Here is a 17,183-nt window from a genome sequence, read left to right as displayed (position 1 = left end):
TATTTGTGCAATGTTATCTATGTTCCCTTTTAGTGTGAGCATTTGTTTTAAAGTCTCTCCTAAGATTTCTACATCAAATCCCCATCCAGTTCATCTTTTTTTCTAAACATTATTACATTATTCCAGCTTAATCATTTCTTGCCTTCCCTCTATTACCTTGGAAATGTTGTATTCTTCTGATACTTACCTGTGACAACAAGTGTTGTTCCACTGCCAAAGAGTTTCTTATAATAATTCCACAGTGATTCAGTCCATATCAAAAACTCTAATTCAGTTTCCCTGAGTTCTTCAAATTCTGGTGGTCTGGGATTCTCAAAAGACCAGGGTTCCAGTCCTGGTTCATTTTTGCTCATAACAAGTTCTGTTACTCCACAAATCAAATAACTTAAAGCTTTTGGTGTTTTATTTGTCTAAAAACAGTGATGTTTCAAAATCAGTTCAACATCGCTACCGGTACTGAAGTGAAACCAAAATGAAACAAGATATAAAAAAGCAATTTGATTAAAATGTTATTGGTCGCAGTGCAGTGGCTTGTGCCTATAATCCCAGCACTTTGGGAGGCTGAGGTGGGAGGATTGCTTGAGCTCAGAATTTTGAGGCCAGCCTGGGCAACACAGTACCTAGTGAGACCCCATATTTACTAAAAATAAAAAAAGCATTAGCTGAGCATGATGTGCATGCCTGTAGGCCCAGCTACTGGAGAGGCTGAAGCAGGAGGGTCACTTGAGCCTAGGAGTTTGAGGCTGCAGTCAGCCTTGATCACACCACTGCACTCCCGCCTGGGCAACAGGGGAAGACCCTGTCTCTAAAAAAAAATGCTATGGAAATATAAGAGATTATGATGATGATGTCATCATCATTGTTATGATTAGCAATCTGTTTGCTATGATTGTGTGCCTTGACATGACATTTTAACTCTATAGGACCAAGCACTGCCCTTACTAAAAAAAATTCAGCATTTTGGAGTGGCAGTTAAATCCATAGCAATTAAGCAGGAAGAATAATTTCTCAGTTCCTCTGTTTGCATTCCACTTTGCTCTGGGATTCTCAAAGCCATCGTCCCCATCATCACAAGAAACATGCCTTCCACGTGCTCAATCTTTACTTGGCTATCATTTGCCTTATCTGCCGTGTTAAGAAAATCAAAGGGAACATCGGCTAAAGTCTAATATAAGCAGTCAGTATATGGAAATTCTTCCCTTGTGTTTTTCAAAACAAGTGAGCCTTTTTCTAATCAGCAGCACAACTTATTTGCCTTCCAATTTTCACCAGAAACTTCAGCCTCAAACTGACTTCTGTCTAGTTTTATGCCAAAGTCCAGCTTGAAACACCTGGCTTGACCATTCAAGGGAGAATGGGTAGAAAAATGGCAGGAGGCCTGGTCCTCAAATCCATCTCTCTGTTGTCACTTTAGATCACTACATGTTATCTGCCTGACCATGTCTGCTGAGCATCACCATCTATGCATTTCATTAAGTGTCAGGATGCCCATAGCACTGATGCAGTGGTAATATGCGGTGGGTTTTTCATGACCATTCCTTTCATTTTCCAAAATGGAGGTTGAAGGCAATGCCCACTCTTCCATTCCCTTCTAAAGGACTCATGCATTGAAGTCTTTTTCCAATTAATAGCAGAAAATATGATATTTGAAAATTTGGTGTGCTTCTTTTTATCAGTTAGTAAGATGTATGTATTCCCCTACCTTTTTCTCCTTCCTTTGAGCATAAAATTTTAAACTGTGCTCCTTGTTAGGTAATCAGAGGCCTTTTTCCTTCTCCTTTCCTTAAGGCTTTAGATCATCTGTATTTATGTAATGGTCTGACTGTGCTTGTGTCTTTTAATTTGGGTCTTCTCAAATAGATTTTGGAAACAGGTAGCTTAAATAAATAACAAAGAGTTTGTGCATTTAGCATGTTTCTCTTTTGCTCCCAGGAGTTGTTTGTTTTGTAAGGTCAAGCTCAAATAAGACACAAGGAATGGAGAATATGTTCGCAAATCCTGGCTCTGTGATAGGGACACCTACATACTAAATTTAGATAGAAAGTGCCAGAACTTAAAATGAGGCTTTTTTTCCCAAAATTTTCTCTCTCAACATGGGGAGGTGTCTTATGTATGGTACAGTCTTTGTGTAACTTCTCATATTAAAAAATGTTCTTCTAATACTCTGTTTTGATCCAGAAGGACTAACTGGACAAGATACCAACATGAAATGAACTCAATGAATGCTAGTTTTGGGAACAGCACTGGTAAAAGAAAAAAAAAGGCAAAGAAATTTATCATAGATTTGGTCATTATTACTTGGGGCTAAGGTCTCTGTAGTTTTTACTTCATACAAATGTAGAATAACAGAATAAATCAGAAAAAAATATGTCCTTTTATTTTGTGAGTGAATAATTGTTTCTTAGAATAAAATATTCAGGGACACCATCATAAGAGGATTCCAAAGTGGATGCTTTGACCTGAGATGCCTTAGAAAGTTGCTCTGAGATAGATGCTTTACATGCATGTGAAGCATCAAAACAAAAGTTTTAATGAAGTATAAGGGCAACAAAGGCAATATTTCTCAACTGATATTGATGTTGATATAATTTTTAACTTTGAAAGTACGTTCCAGGTAAGAAATTAAATGTTATAGGTAGACATTTGACTGTTTACCTGTAGCCCTATAAATTTACATATTCAAGTTGGAGGAGGGGAAAATACACATTTTCTTAAACTTATATAAATTTTCTCTTGAAAATGAAAAATCACCTTGTATTCAGGTAGATCATATTTGAGATAATACGTAAAACATTCTAATTACTTTTAGAAGCAGGTACAATTAGTCTTTTAGACATAGAAAGCATTTTACAAAGAGTGATATTTGTTCTGAAGTGAGCTGCTGAATAGATGGGGGTTGATACATTTATCTGTATTCCTGAGTGTATAAAGACCTCTCATGGGTAGTAACTTGAATTCTGGAAGAGGAAATAACATTTCTATCACCTACCAAGTGCCAGGCATTCTGGTAGGTAATTTCTATATTTAATTTCATTTAATCTTTACAACATCCACTGTAGATAAATAATCTCCATTATCTTCATTGTACAGATCAACTTGAAAACAGAAGTTTCAACTTTGTTCTGGTATTGAAAAATATTAAGGACATTTGAAAAGAATGTTTATGAAGTAGTGTGAAGTGAAAAACCCAGATCTATTATTGTGTATCTAGTATGATTCCAACTTTGTGAAACAAACAAACAAAAAGCAGAGAAAAATGTTTAAATAAAAATATAACAAAATGATAATGTGATGAGGGTCAATATCAAATCATAATTTTTTGCTTATTTTTGTGTTTTCCAATTTTTCTATAATGAACCAGCATTTTTATAATTTGAACAATTGGTAAATCAAAATACACTTCCTAAAAGGGAGTTACATAGAAAGTGCTAGCCCCAAGAGTCGAGAAACAAAGTCCATACCTTTTCCTGCACCACACTTTCCTGAAAAATCACTTCTCAGAAAATTACAAATTGTGAATTTGCTTGCTACAATTCTCATTAAGTCAATTGGATGAAAGAGAATCGGAAGGTCACTTTTTAACTTGTAAGTTCATTTTATCATAAGATCTCAACCACTAAGGAAATAAAAATATAAAACTGCTTTCATTTTTTTCAATGCTTTATCAACTTTGTGAAAATTCTCTGAAAACTTTCATTTCAGTGGATCTAACAGACTAAGAGTATCTTTATGAGATGTTTTCTCTCATCCAGGCAAAATTACATCTTTAAGCTTAAGCTAACAAATAATAAACAAACTCATTGGACTGATTTAAATAACAATAAATGCTGCTTATGTCACTTCTAAATATGGTCACACCGAGAAATATTTTGACATTTGATATTAACCATTCTTTGGTCAAATTATCAAATATTTCATCTTTCGGTGACCAAATGAGGAGGGTAGCTGATTTTTTTTTTTTTTTTTACTTTTTTCCATTGGTTATCTTTAGAATTGAAGAAATAAAATCTCTAAACTAAACTTGTTCACAAAACTTTCAACAGAGAGATACCAATGGAACATAAGGCCTCCATCATTTAGAGATTTGCAGTTGGTCTAAGCTCCTTAGTAATGTCTCCCATGCGAGGGCAGGAAAAGTTCTGACTCCTAAGGCATGAACCTGACCTCTCTGGAGATTTCACCATGATTAGTGACCAAACCAGGAGGGAATCCTAGAATTCTGAGCCAGCTCCTGCCTGCCAGCCTCCCATCCCTTCTTTACATTGCAAAATTTAAAGAAAACTTACCTGTAATGATGAGCTTTGTTCCGGGACCAAATACCTTGATTTTTTTGCCCAACTCTTGCCCACCACCTGAGAAGCCTTTATAAGAATCTCCCTTTGTGTTTGTCTTAAAATTGTGCCAACATTTTTTTCAATATTTACATAAATACATAAAAATTGGCCCTGCTGACGTTAAGTCAAGACGAAGTTCAAACAAAATCACACTGGATCTGAATGTAATCAGGAATTTAAGAACTGACCTCACCCTGCCCTGGGCACTTTGGGTTATGTACATTCTCTCCTTGTATCACATACATTAGAGAGTCTGAATTTTACCTTTTCTCATGATTTTGCCTGAATCTTTTAAATCTTCCCTAAAAAGTTTTCTTGTATACACTGTCTTAAGTGTAATTTAGAGTTAATATTTCCTTAATTTTCAAAGAGAGACAACAATAGGATTCTTATGTTTGACGTTTAATAAATAGATATTCAATATGATTTCTAGGTATTTTGTGATTCATATGTATGGAGGGATGGGTATCTAGATTGATTCTAAAGTAACTTCTTTTTGGCCAGGCACAGTGGCTCATGCCTGTAATCCTAGCACTTTGGGAGGCTAAGGCAGGTGGATCACTTGAGCTCAGGAGTTGAAAACCAGCCTGGTCAACATGGTGAAACCTCATCTCTACTAAAAATACAAAACAAAAAAAAAACATTATTTGGGCGTAGTGGTGGGGGCCTGTAATCCTAGCTACTCAGGAGGCCGAAGCAGAAGAATCTCTTGAACCTGGGAAGTGGAGGTTGCAGTGAGCAGAGATGATGCCACTGCATTCCAGCTGGGTGACAGAGTGAGACTCCATCTCAAAAAAATAAAAATAAAAATAAATAAAGTAACTTCTTTTTAGAATCCAGTTCTCACTGATAGAATACCAGATGAGTTGTTACAAAGTATGAATTCTTAATGATGATTCATTGCTGAAAGACTGCTACTTTTGACTTGAAAATATCTATACAGTTTCATTGAATTAAGTCGTGTGCTACTCAACAGAGAATCCGAGGCAGCTCTGAGTTATGCAACTTAGCACTGCAATATAGCATAGCTGCGATAGTTCCTACATCAGTTCCAACATATCTAGCAAATTTGATGCCAATACAGAAAGACAACTGAGTGGAATGATGTCAAAATGACTCATTCTATAGAAATACCCTAAAAATTATATTTTGAGTATTTAATAAATGCATACTCCATATGACTTTTTGGAAGAGAGAGAGGTCATTTCAGTGCCATAATTAGAAGTAGAAGAATTGTATTAATACACAAATAGTAATGCAAATTGGGAGTTGTTACTAGAAAAATAGTTAACTAAAGAGTCCATTCATAGGGTCAAGCTACAGAAGAGGAAATATTCAAAGTATAAAAATATGACAATATTTCTAAATATCACATAAGGGTCCAGACCAGGCACTTTGGAATAGACAAGCTTACATAGATCCCAGACTTTGCCACAGCGACTAGTCATGTGACTTTAAGAAAGTAACTGATCTTCTCTAGGCCTCAGTTTCCTCATCTGTGAAATGGGACTAAGAGGATCTCCTGCATAGGTCTGATAAGGAAGGAGATAAAGCACTGAAACTATTTAGCATGGTGTCTGGCTCTCAATAAACTTTACTAATATTAATTTTCTCCTTATTTTAGACAATATTGGGTCATTTTATCAAATCCTCCCACCAAACACAATACATAGATCTTATAAGCAATAACTGCTACATAAATTAAGAAAGAAAATGAGCTCATGAACACAAGACCTTCTGCTTCTCTGGCAGCCACAGGCCAAAGAACGTGGACAGGGCTCAACCAAGCCAGAATCTAGGATACTTATCTGCCAGGCTGGCAGCTTTTGAGTTTTGAGACTGTCTTCTTTGCCCTTTTATCTCCAGCATCAAGAACAAAAACTGTTTTTAATAAATATTTGCTGAGAGGATGAATGAACAAATGAAGATGTAAAATGATGAAGACTCTTTTCATTGACCTTGGAGCTGACATGGCTGGTTGAACTTACAAATTCCATTAAACTGGGCCATTTCCAGGTGATATAACAAGAGTCCCAATTGCATAAATTTTGACTGACTTCAGCCTCCCTCAAAGAAACTAGAGCACTAATAAGTGGGATGTATTGACCTTCTATAGTAATTTACTGTAAGAAGTAATTTTTTTCTATGCTATTTCTCAGGATGAGATCAAAATCAATAACATGGGTTTGGCAGGCTAGCAGAAGAAGGGAGCACTGTTATATCTCAAAATACAGAGAAGACGTAATTAATAAAACTCCATTTTTATGTCTCTCACTTAAAAGACCAACAAAAAAGTAACTTGGACCAAGGACTTACACCAATGGTGTATAGACATGGTCCTCAAAACATTTTAATTTCTTGCCAGAGTCTACTTTGTGTGTGTGTGTGTGTGTGTGTGTGTGTGTGTGTGTGTGTGTATTCTTAAAGTAGAATTTTAGTCTGCTTACAGACAGGGAAGGGAAGATATCATGTACAAAATCGTTTTGTTTCCATATTCAGCTAACCTGCAAAATTGCTGTTCTTATACTGAGGCCAGGAATGTGACATATTCAGATAAGGTTGATCATTTTTTTCTAAAAAGCATCTATCAGTTTTTCATTACTGGGATAAAAACAGAAAAAAAAGTTACTTACCAGGTGAAGTTACTATGAGCTTTGTCCCTTCAGCAAATATCTTGAACCAACCAGTGGTATCACACTGGTCTAAACTTCTACAAAAATCTCAGCCTTCTGATCCTCGTGACATGACTAGCAATCCAACAACTTTGAACTAGCAATTTCATCTTCTGGCTTTTTGGAAGTCCTTGAATATAGGTTTTGTGACATGTGATAGTTTGTAATTTTTCCTCATCAATTGCCTGTTTTCTTCTAAGGCGGTAATTCTTGAAAAGCACCAACAGAAAAGGGAAATGGAAAAAAAAAAAAAGCAGGAAGAGAAAACAGCAGGCTTAATGGGTCAACCCACTGCTTTTCTAAATTACCAGGAAAAGTATTCAGAGAATTGTCTTTTTTTTTTTTTTTTTTTAGTTTCCAGGTGTTCAATTGTGTTGAAATTGCTTTGAGAGTACATCAAAGGAAAAGCCCTTCTATTCCCACAAACACCAGGGCCTCTCTGTTAGCAATTTGGGAAGATACTTCTGAAAGGAGGAAGCTCTTTAGTAACTGAAAATGCAAATGTGTCAACGGAGATATACTTGAGAAATTTGAACAAAGGTCTCCACTTTCAAAAAGCCACTTTTATCATTTGGCAACACGATGCTTTACCAAGGCAATGCCAAATGAAAAAATGTGTTCTGCAATGACTTATTATTTCTCCTGGAATAATAGAAGAAATTTGTAGAATTCTATCTCCCATGAAATAATACATTCTTTAATTATACTGAGGCATGACCAAAAAAAAAACAAATCCAGTTATCTAATATGTTGAAAAATCTGCCATCTTAAGCCGGGGTCAGCTGTGTGATCTCCTGAGTACAGACGAGGTGTTCAGTTGCAAGGACTGAGGAGGACAAGCCTTGACGACCTCCATGTCCACTCCAGATCCACCCTGCTCCAGCCTAAGTCCCACGAGTCCTCATTCAGGAAGGTATGAATGAGGTCACATAGGGCACTTGTCCATACACGGCAGCTCACAGCCCCCAAACCAATGGAGAAGACAATGGGGCTGGGTGAAAATTATGTTTGGAAAGGGTTTCTTTTTAATAGAAAATTCAAAATTATTACGTGGCGCTGTCAATGACCCTTTACACCTGTGATAGATGGAATGACGCCCACTCAATCTCTGAAAAATGGTACAGTGAATAGACATTTGGCATAGTATATCTTAATTCTTATCACAAAGCTACTGAGATAATATGATAATGATGTAAGAATAATGAAACAGACAAATAAAACAGAAATTCTCCAGAAAATGTGTCAAATATTTGTGCGTATTTAAAACACGCTGCAGCATTTTTAAATTGAAAGGAAATGATGGATTGTTTGGAAACGGGCATTAGGAAAATAATTACCTGAGAAAATAAAAATATCACTCTACCTCATCGCAGATAACACAGCGTCCAAATAGATTAAAATTAAAATGACAAAGCTACACGTGGCCAGAAGGAACATGTAGGAGATTAATTGTATCCATTGAGTAAAGGGGCATGGGATGGAAATGGGGTAGGAGAAACTTAACACATTAATTTTTAAGAAGTAAGAATGTGGAAAATTTTCTATTTTTACAGTATTTTCAAACAAATGTTTTTGAAAGAAGAATAGACAATGAGGACTTGCTAAAAAATTTAGAGAGGAAAGTGACATGATCACATTTGCACTCGAGAAAGATAAATGTGCAAGCAGAAAGGAAGGGGTGCTCCCCAGGACAGCAATTTGGGTGAAACAGATGGTTTTATAGGTGGTCACCATAAGCCAATAAGAGGCAACCAGGACCTGCATTGTTGCAGTGATGGTGGAGATGGACAGAGTGGCTGCAGCAACAAACATTAACAAGTTTGCTCAAGTTTTTAAAATATTCTTATGAAATAAATTATTATCTCAGGAAGTTGGGAATGAAGAAAAAGACACTTTAAAATTGGAAAACCCAGGTTCAGATTCCAGTTCTTGCACTCCTGGTGATGTGCCTTTGGGCACACACACTTCTCAGAGCCTGAGTTTCCTCATCTTTTAAATGGAGAGGATTAGACTTATTTCCCAGGACTTTTGTACGATATTTATAATCGAGCCTGGGACACAGTAGATGCTAAAAACTGGTTAATTTTCTCTTATCATTTATGCAACAATTCAGACAGAGAGACTTCACTTCGTAAGGTAGAATGGAAACATCTTATTTCTGTGTCTTTTTATCTGAAAATTATAAGTTATTGTTACTTTGTACTGTCAATTACCCTTTGCACCTGTCGTAGATGGGATGATGCCCACTCAATCCGTTTTTGTCGTCTGCTTTTCCTTATTCCAGGACCATGTGGGGAAGTATCAGAAGTCTCAGAAGCTGTCTACATTTCAACAGCCATGAAAGATTTAAGTAATAAAATGTAACAAAGTAAGTAATGAATTATAACATCTTTACTAAGTTTACAAAAAAAAAGAACTATGTGAAGACCATAATGTTCGGTTTTACTAAAGGCGTAAAATGAAACCTAAATAATGTGTATAAAGATGAGCAGTTTTGCCTCTAACCCTGTGTTTTGGAACACACACATCCCCGCCGCCATATTTGTCATGTCTTGAGTTAAACTGAGGCCACTTAAATCCTGCTTCCAAGAAGATGGGTTATGAATGAACAAATATATAAATAACAAGTAAGTCAAATGAGGTAAAGCACAAGTTGATAACTGCATTGCTTGAAGTTTTGCATCACTTTTTCAAGTTTGATGATAATAACTTTCACAGAGAACAGCTTCAACCAAATTTGTTAGACCATCAAAAGATATGAAGATATATCTCACATTTCATTTCGGGGTTTGATTGCCAACATGAACCAAAATAATAATTTGCACAATTTTTTCACATTGGTTTATCTTTTAGAAATTTTAATGGATCTTAATTAAATCAGGTACAGAAGTAAGTTAAGACACTTCCAAGAGAGACCACTGTCTGAAGTGAAATAAACACATTATCTGACATGTACAAGAGATAAAAAATCACATACTGACAATCTGTGGACCACCTACTTTCATAAATTAGCATAATTTGATTTCACATATGTCATCACTTAGATAATATCAGATATGTTACAATATAGTCCAGTGGATCTTCACTTGTTTCTAAAAACACCGAAGCAGTGTTTGGGAAAGGCCAGGTCACTGCACTTTCAATCAGATTCTCTCTTTTAGCAATTGTGCCACCTGTCTTCATTCTTAACCTGATGATTTAGTCTTTCAGGGTTTCTTTTGCACTTGGGGTATTTAACATGCCACTATGCATGTTGTAGATTTATAGATACTTTTCAACTGATACTGCTCCCACAGGCAAACATGCCTGGTGAAACACTTGTTTCTTTTTGGCAAACAAGAAATGTTTGCATAAAAGACTCGTGTCTGGAAGAATGTCTTGAGAAATTAATACTCTACTCTAAGCCCCAAATCTCCTTTTCACTTACCTTCCATGAGCCTGTGCTTTCTGATAGTGAAAGAGAAGAAAACTCATAAATATAGTGTCTACCATGAGTCAGGCACTAACTATGCATTTATCTCTTTCTGCTTTACCCTATAAATGGTTATTACCATTAAAAGTCATGTGAGGAAACAGAATTAGGGAGTTCAAATTGAGCCAGGATTTCAGTTCAAGTTTTCCAGATCCCAAACCCTGTTCATTAATTACTTCACAGTTGGAGAGATATGTGTGGAAGGAACGCAGTTCCTAGGTATAGTCTAGGTCTGTATAATATAGAGAATCTGTTTCTCAAATGGCCATATAGAGGACGCTGGTTATTGCTTTCTAGGAATCACAGAACATACCAAATGAAATAAAAAGCAGATGAAAATGGTTGATTTGCATATTCTAAAAAGCAATGAGTAGTCAGTGCCAACACCTAGCAAAATAATCTGTGAGGAGTGGGGCTAGTTGAATCTGCATATCAAATCATATCTCACAATTTACTTTCTTTTTATTTGTCTTTCAGTGACACCAGGAGATTATAGCATCCATGGGGCCATTTGGGCCATGCACTTCAGAATAACAATCATTGCTGTCATGGCTGGCCTATTGCCCTGCACATGTCAGGGGGAACACAAAGAGTTTCTAAACCTGCAATAAGTTAGAGAGAAGACTGGGTGTTCTCTGCACTGGGTCTGTAGCGTTTTGGTCGGGGGCTCTGTTGAGACAGCCTACTCCAGTCTCAGATTGGACCACACAGGGTTGGGCCTGGTTTGTGGGTGTCTTTCTGGCAGGTGAAACCATAGTTTCCAGAGCTCCTGTAACCTCCCTTCAGATCTTATATCACAGGAAACTCAATAATAGTTGCGTCTCTGCACTCTTCTCTCATTACTAGGAGAAACAAAAAACACAGAAGTCAACAAAACACTATCTGCTTGAGAAAACACCCTTGCCATTGCATCAGACAATACAATATACTGTTGCCACTTACTGCAATAGGAAAGTCTGGGGAGGAAAATAATACATGCTCGGAGATTGGGGGAAGGGAATGGAATTGGAATCAATAATTTTTTTGGCTACTTGTCAGACATCCAAGAAGAGAGGCACTGAGCTATAATGTAATGGTATAGATATGGTTGCTACTATTGTTCTTGCTGTTTTCTAGGTGTGGCTGGTAAGGCCTTGGACATGAACAAGTCCTAGGTCACTCTAAGAAAGCAGAAAGCAGGCCAGGGCTACCCAATTTGAACCAAGTGCATGGCCAGCCAGTTGGGATTGGCTCCAGGTTTCAGAGTGAAGAGTAGGAAATTCCAGCCTTGGTTCAGCAGGTCCTTCTATTACAAGAATTTACTAATCTAGTCAGAAAAAAAGCTAATCTCTATTTCCCACATGCCCATATGCATGATGGGCATACCAGGGAAACTGCTCTGATTAGTAGGGATTTCAGAACAGTTAGGAAGCTATAGAAACAAAGGGCAGTAAATAGCTGTGGGAAGACAACATGGGTAGATGGAGTGTGAAGTCCATCCCTGCTGACCTCTGTCCCCTTCTCAGCAGTGTGGTAGTCACATGTTTGGCCTATATCACACTTGACTGGGGCCTAGGGGTACCACTGAGGAAGATGACGCATAGTCGTCCCAGTTCCCTTTTGAAAGAGATGTGATTTTGCTGAAAGAAATTCAATAAAGACCATGAGAGAGGCAGGACGAGGCGCTGGACTGAGAATCTGAAATGCAAGAATGTGGCCCTACCTCAGTGGTTAAAACTAGCTTGATACAAGTCACTTGCTGTCTCTGTGCCCCCAGCTTCCTCATTTGAAGTGGGGACATTGGGCTAAATATGTTCCAAGGGCCCTCCCTGTTCAAACAGCCTATGAACCAATGAACAAGAGCATTAAGGAGTCTGTTGTGGTTGCAGGAGTATGAAAGCAGTCAGGGGGTGGTCATAGGAAGATTTTCTTACAGGTCCCTTCTGACTCTGTGACATTGTGAGATCCCAGCAGGTACAGTAGTAAGTGGCTCCATCCGACTTGGCAACATTGTTAATGATCAGGTAAAAGATACCATCATGTTTATCATCTGCCTCCAAGCCGGGATTGGGCCTGTCTTGCTTGTAATTTTTGGCTGAGCCATAAAGGATTCGTCTCAGGGGCTCCCCTTCTTTTTGTTGATACCAGTGCACAATGGTGTTCTCGAGGGGAACCCCAGACAGCTTGCACCTTATGTCCACTGTTCTGTCTTGTCTGCGTGTGGAGGAGTTGATCCTGAGATATTCGCATTTTGGTGTCTCCATCTGAAAAGCAAGGAAGAGAAATGAGAGGCACTGAAAACAGTTGACTGTGGACACAAAGGACAAGAAAGGAGTGAAGTCAACCTACAAACCCAAGCCAAAGACAAGAAAAACCTATGAGGCTGACATTGCCAGTGGCTAGTCGGAGTAGATGCTACAAGGGAGCACAGATTAGGACTGAAGATGTAGTGGCAGCTGTTGCTCTGCGATAGGGAGGGAAAGGTTTGTTTTAGAACCAATGAAAGTCCTTCACAGGGAGTTCTGTTGCAGTGGTATTTGTCACGTTCTGGTGTAAAGAAACTATCAAATCCAAGAAGATCTCGTGAAAACACTTCTGTTATAATAAGTCAATGTTAACTTCCCCTTTGGAGTAATTCCCTCCTATTGTTTTTTTAAGTGTTACTTTCTCCACTCCTGTTTTGGCCATATTTTGTCAGAGTTGTGGGTAGCTATGCATTATCATGAGTATTGGAGGAAAAGTATAATCACTGTGTATAGTAACAAATGATATTATAATTTCACAACCTCTTTCAGTACTATGTACATTTTATAGATTAGAAGTGTCCCCAAACTTCACAGTGTGATAAATATTAAAAATTCATGTAGTTATTGCTTTAGACACTGTGACGTTATACTCTATTGTGACTGAAGCAAAATTTTGGAGGAAAAAATCTTTTTTGGTTTATTACCCTCCAGTCTTTTCCCATGCATAATTTTTAGTTTTTCAAAATTAAAGTTATAATTTACTGTTGTTTGGGGGACAATATAAGATGTTATTTTTATTTATTTATTTATTTATTTAGAGATAGGGTCTAGCTCTGAAACCCAGGCTGGAATGCAGTGGCACCATCATAGCTCACTGCAGCCTCGAATTCCTGGGCTCAAGTGATCCTCCCACCTTAGCCTTCCAAATAGCTAGGACTACAAGTGGCTACTTCCACATCCAGCTAATTTTTGTATGATTTTAGAGACAGGGTCTCACTATGTTGCCTGAACTGGTCTCAAACTCCTGGCCTCAAGCGATCCTTCCACCCTGGCCTCCAATCCTCACACCTGGGATTACAGGTATGAGCCACTGCACCTGACCTGTTTTTACATTTCTAAGCATCACTATTTTAGCTGAGATAGCTCAGCGATTTAGTCATAAGGGAAAGGACACAAAGGAAGTGATTTGTTGAGCACTATGTCAGAAGCTTTCATATGTGGAGGCTCACTTAGACCTCAGCAACTCTATGAGGTGACTAATGTTAGCCCCACCTGAAGCTGGATAAACAGAATGAAAAGGCATTAAGAACTTTCCTAGATCACACTGTCAGTAAGTGGTCCAGCAGGAATTTGAAACCCAGGTCTCTGTCACTCAAAAGGTCTTGTATTTTCCAGCACTCTTTCATTCATTCAAAGTCAATAAACTAGCCCAAAAGCCAGCCCAGGCTTCAGAGGGATGAGTCTGGATGATAAAGTTTCTCATTGAAAGAAGCATCAGAAGTTGGGCCCTTGGGCTCCTCCTCAGACTTTGCTCAGGACACATGCACCAGAGAAAAGCTCTCTGTGGCCAGCAGCCAGGTGCCTCTAGGAGGCAGAAAAGAGGAGGTGTGTGTTTTCACAGGTGCAGCGGGCGTGGGAGGTGTTTTTGTTCAGTTACAGTGGAGCATTTTGATAGAGTGTGTCCCAGCAGGTGCAGTAATATATCCCTGCATCCTCCTCGGCAACTCGGTGTATTCTCAGGCTGGAGGACAAGTCACTTTGCCATTTCCTTGCTTCATATCTTTCCTCACTAACACCTTGTTCATGGACAACATTTTCATTTGAGGAGATATACAGAATTCGCTTTAGGGGCCGGTCTGGCTTCTGGTGGTACCAGTGTATACATACATTCTTCTTAAAGGTACTGGATTTTATCTGGCATTCAAGAAATGCTGTATTTCCTTTTTTCTTGGTGATGGATGTTACAAGTTGTGTTATGAGATTGTCTCCTCTTGTATCTGAAAGAAAAACCAAAAATTTTGAAATTTTTCAATATGAAATGTTGATGTTGATTAAGATGGTATGTTTGTTCTCTATTAAGGGAAAGCTTGGGTGTGAAGTTTACATTTTCTTCCTGAAGAACTCAAGGTAATGGTGGAATTTGTCAGCTTAGCTTGAATGACCATGTGGCTTTGTTCCACCTGAAAATAGTGTGATTTAAATGTCCACGCTTAGGTTGATTCATGTTTTTGTTATTGTGAACAGTACTGCAATGAACATACACATGCATGTGTCTTTATAACAGAATGATTTATATTCCTTTTGGTATATACTCAGTAATGGGATTGATGGGGATACCATGCAATACTATGCAGCCATAAAAAGAACAAAATCATGTCCTTTACAGGGACATGGTTGGAACTAGAGGCCATTATCCTTAGCAAACTAACACAGGAGCAGGAAACCAAATATCACATGTTCTCACTTATAAATGGGAGCTGAATGATGAGAGCACATGGACACATAGAGGGGAAAAACACATACTGGGGCCTATCAGAGGGTGGAGGGTGGGAGAAGGGAGAGGATCAGGAAAAATAACGAATGGGTACCAGGTTTAGTACTTGGGTGATGAAATAATCTGTACAACAAACCCCATGACACAAGTTTACCTATATAACAAAACTGCACATGTACCCCTGAACTTAAAATAAAAGTAAAAATTAAAAATAAATAAATGTCCACATTTTCTGTGCCTCTCTTCCAATGAGCAAAATGTCCCTTGGGTAAAGCAACTCACATGTCCACAGGGAGGCCACCAGGATGCCCGGCAGCAGAAGCAGCATTCTGCAAGTTCTTGTCCAGAAAGGCAGCTGAATACAGGGTATTCTAATCACAGAGAAAATCTGAGGTCTGAGATGTCAAGAGGAAGTGCGCTCTGCACACACGGCTGAGACCCGCAGACTGCAGGGGAAGGGGCCCATGCTACTTTACTCAAACATCCTGTGAATCTGGTTTTCTAACTCAGTGCATCAACGGATTTCTCATTGCTGTGTGAGTTTTACTATCTGAAGATGTTTGTGTAAAGAGCCATTTTCTTGCTAAAAGATAAACATTTTTTATTGGTCTAAAACAGAGAGGGAGAGAGAAAGAGAGAAACCCTAAAGTCTGCCTTTGAGGTGCCTCAGGGGCAAGTGTTCTAACACATTTGCTCCTCACTGCACATCATCACCTAGATCCACTTAGCTGTGGATCTAGGCTAAGAGAAGAGCTAACTTACGTATGACCCAGGTTTATCCTGTAGACAGACCAGCCAGAGCAAACTTATTTCAGATTCTCTTACTTTTGAATGTTACCATTAAATGGGAATCTTATAGAGGCTGTGTCCTTGAAGCAAACTTTTAAAACAAAACATTTTTAATACATTTTAAAAACAAGGGCCATTGTTATTTCCTATAATAAGACAAGTGTAGATTCAGTAGGTGTCAAAGAAATGCAGAGGAGAAAACAGTCACTTTTTGTCCCCACCAACCAGAAGCAACTACTATTAACAGTTTGGTATATTTCCTTACAGACTAATATCTGCTCATCTTTTTCATTTGCTTCACATAGATATAAGATGTGTGCTCGATTTTAAGCTCTGTCTTTATAACTTAAGGTAACACCAGGAATGTTTTTCGGCTCTGTGGTTACTTTCTTATCATGTTCTGATACTTAGCAAGATTCCCTGGTCCACCACCACACTGACCATCAGATCACACAGGGGTCTGCAGATTTATTTTACATGGCCAGTCCCACAAATTACAGGAACAGAAAAACAAGAAATTATTATTTAATTGATCTCTTAGGTTTTGAACTTCTATGAGGTTCCTGTTGCTCACTTAGTATCTAGTTAATGAAAGTAACTTAATTATCTTCCTTCCTTTTCTTAACATCACTTCCTCACTCTCCTACTAGTCTTCCTGTATCTCCCAAACAAACTCCTGTCCTCAAAGCCTGAGGCTCACTTCCTGGGGGAACTCAAACTAAGACAGGTTGGCTGTGTCCCTTTCAATACAGATGCCCTCCCGGTTGTTATAACAGTTCCACGTCCTTCCAGAGTTAAGAGTAGCAAGGACTTTTGTGTTGGAATAGCCCATTTGAGTAGTTACGACAGACACTATGTTGTCCACCAACATAGAATATATTTACTATTGGGTCCTTTACAAAAATAGTTTGCCAACTCCTGTTTTAGAGCAATTAAGATTTAAAGGACAACGTTTTACCTTCATTTATTCTATTTCCAGTGCTTATCATTTCCTTGTGTGAATTCAAGTTTTTGACCCATATAATTTTTTTTTTACCTGAATAACTTCTAACATTTCTTATGAAGTGCATCTGCTGGCAATTACTTCTCTCAGTTTTTATTTTGTCTGAAGCTGTCTTTATGCCAAGTGACAGTTTTTTCATTTAACACTTTGTAGATTTCACTCCAATGTCTTCTTGCTTGCACGGTTTCAGATGG

The 17,183-nt window shown here is 38.1% G+C and overlaps 1 protein-coding gene across 3 annotated transcripts in view; it reads right to left on the bottom strand.

The window, feature by feature from the left end:
- Positions 1–12,886, bottom strand: part of LOC100937967 (T cell receptor gamma constant 1) — a 45,049-nt gene extending 32,163 nt beyond the window's left edge. Inside the window, exons 1-2 of one of the 3 annotated variants that reach the window (XM_054559284.1) lie at positions 12,424–12,886; positions 6,968–7,015 (exon numbers count right to left, since the gene is read on the bottom strand). In XM_054559284.1, coding sequence (XP_054415259.1) covers positions 6,968–7,015; positions 12,424–12,721 — 346 coding nt within the window. In that variant the 5' untranslated portion in view covers positions 12,722–12,886. Of the gene's footprint in view, positions 1–187; positions 1,585–6,967; positions 7,016–12,423 lie in introns of those variants that run through there. The other 2 variants (XM_054559285.2, XM_054559286.2) reach the window with 2 other exon arrangements.
- Between the last annotated feature and the right edge of the window lie 4,297 nt (positions 12,887–17,183).

The sequence above is a fragment of the Pongo abelii genome, chromosome 6 (genome assembly GCF_028885655.2).
Source record: "Pongo abelii isolate AG06213 chromosome 6, NHGRI_mPonAbe1-v2.0_pri, whole genome shotgun sequence".
Lineage (NCBI taxonomy): Eukaryota > Metazoa > Chordata > Mammalia > Primates > Hominidae > Pongo > Pongo abelii.
The sequence above is the reverse complement of the archived record's forward strand: the minus strand, read 5'-3'. Positions and strand labels throughout refer to the sequence as shown.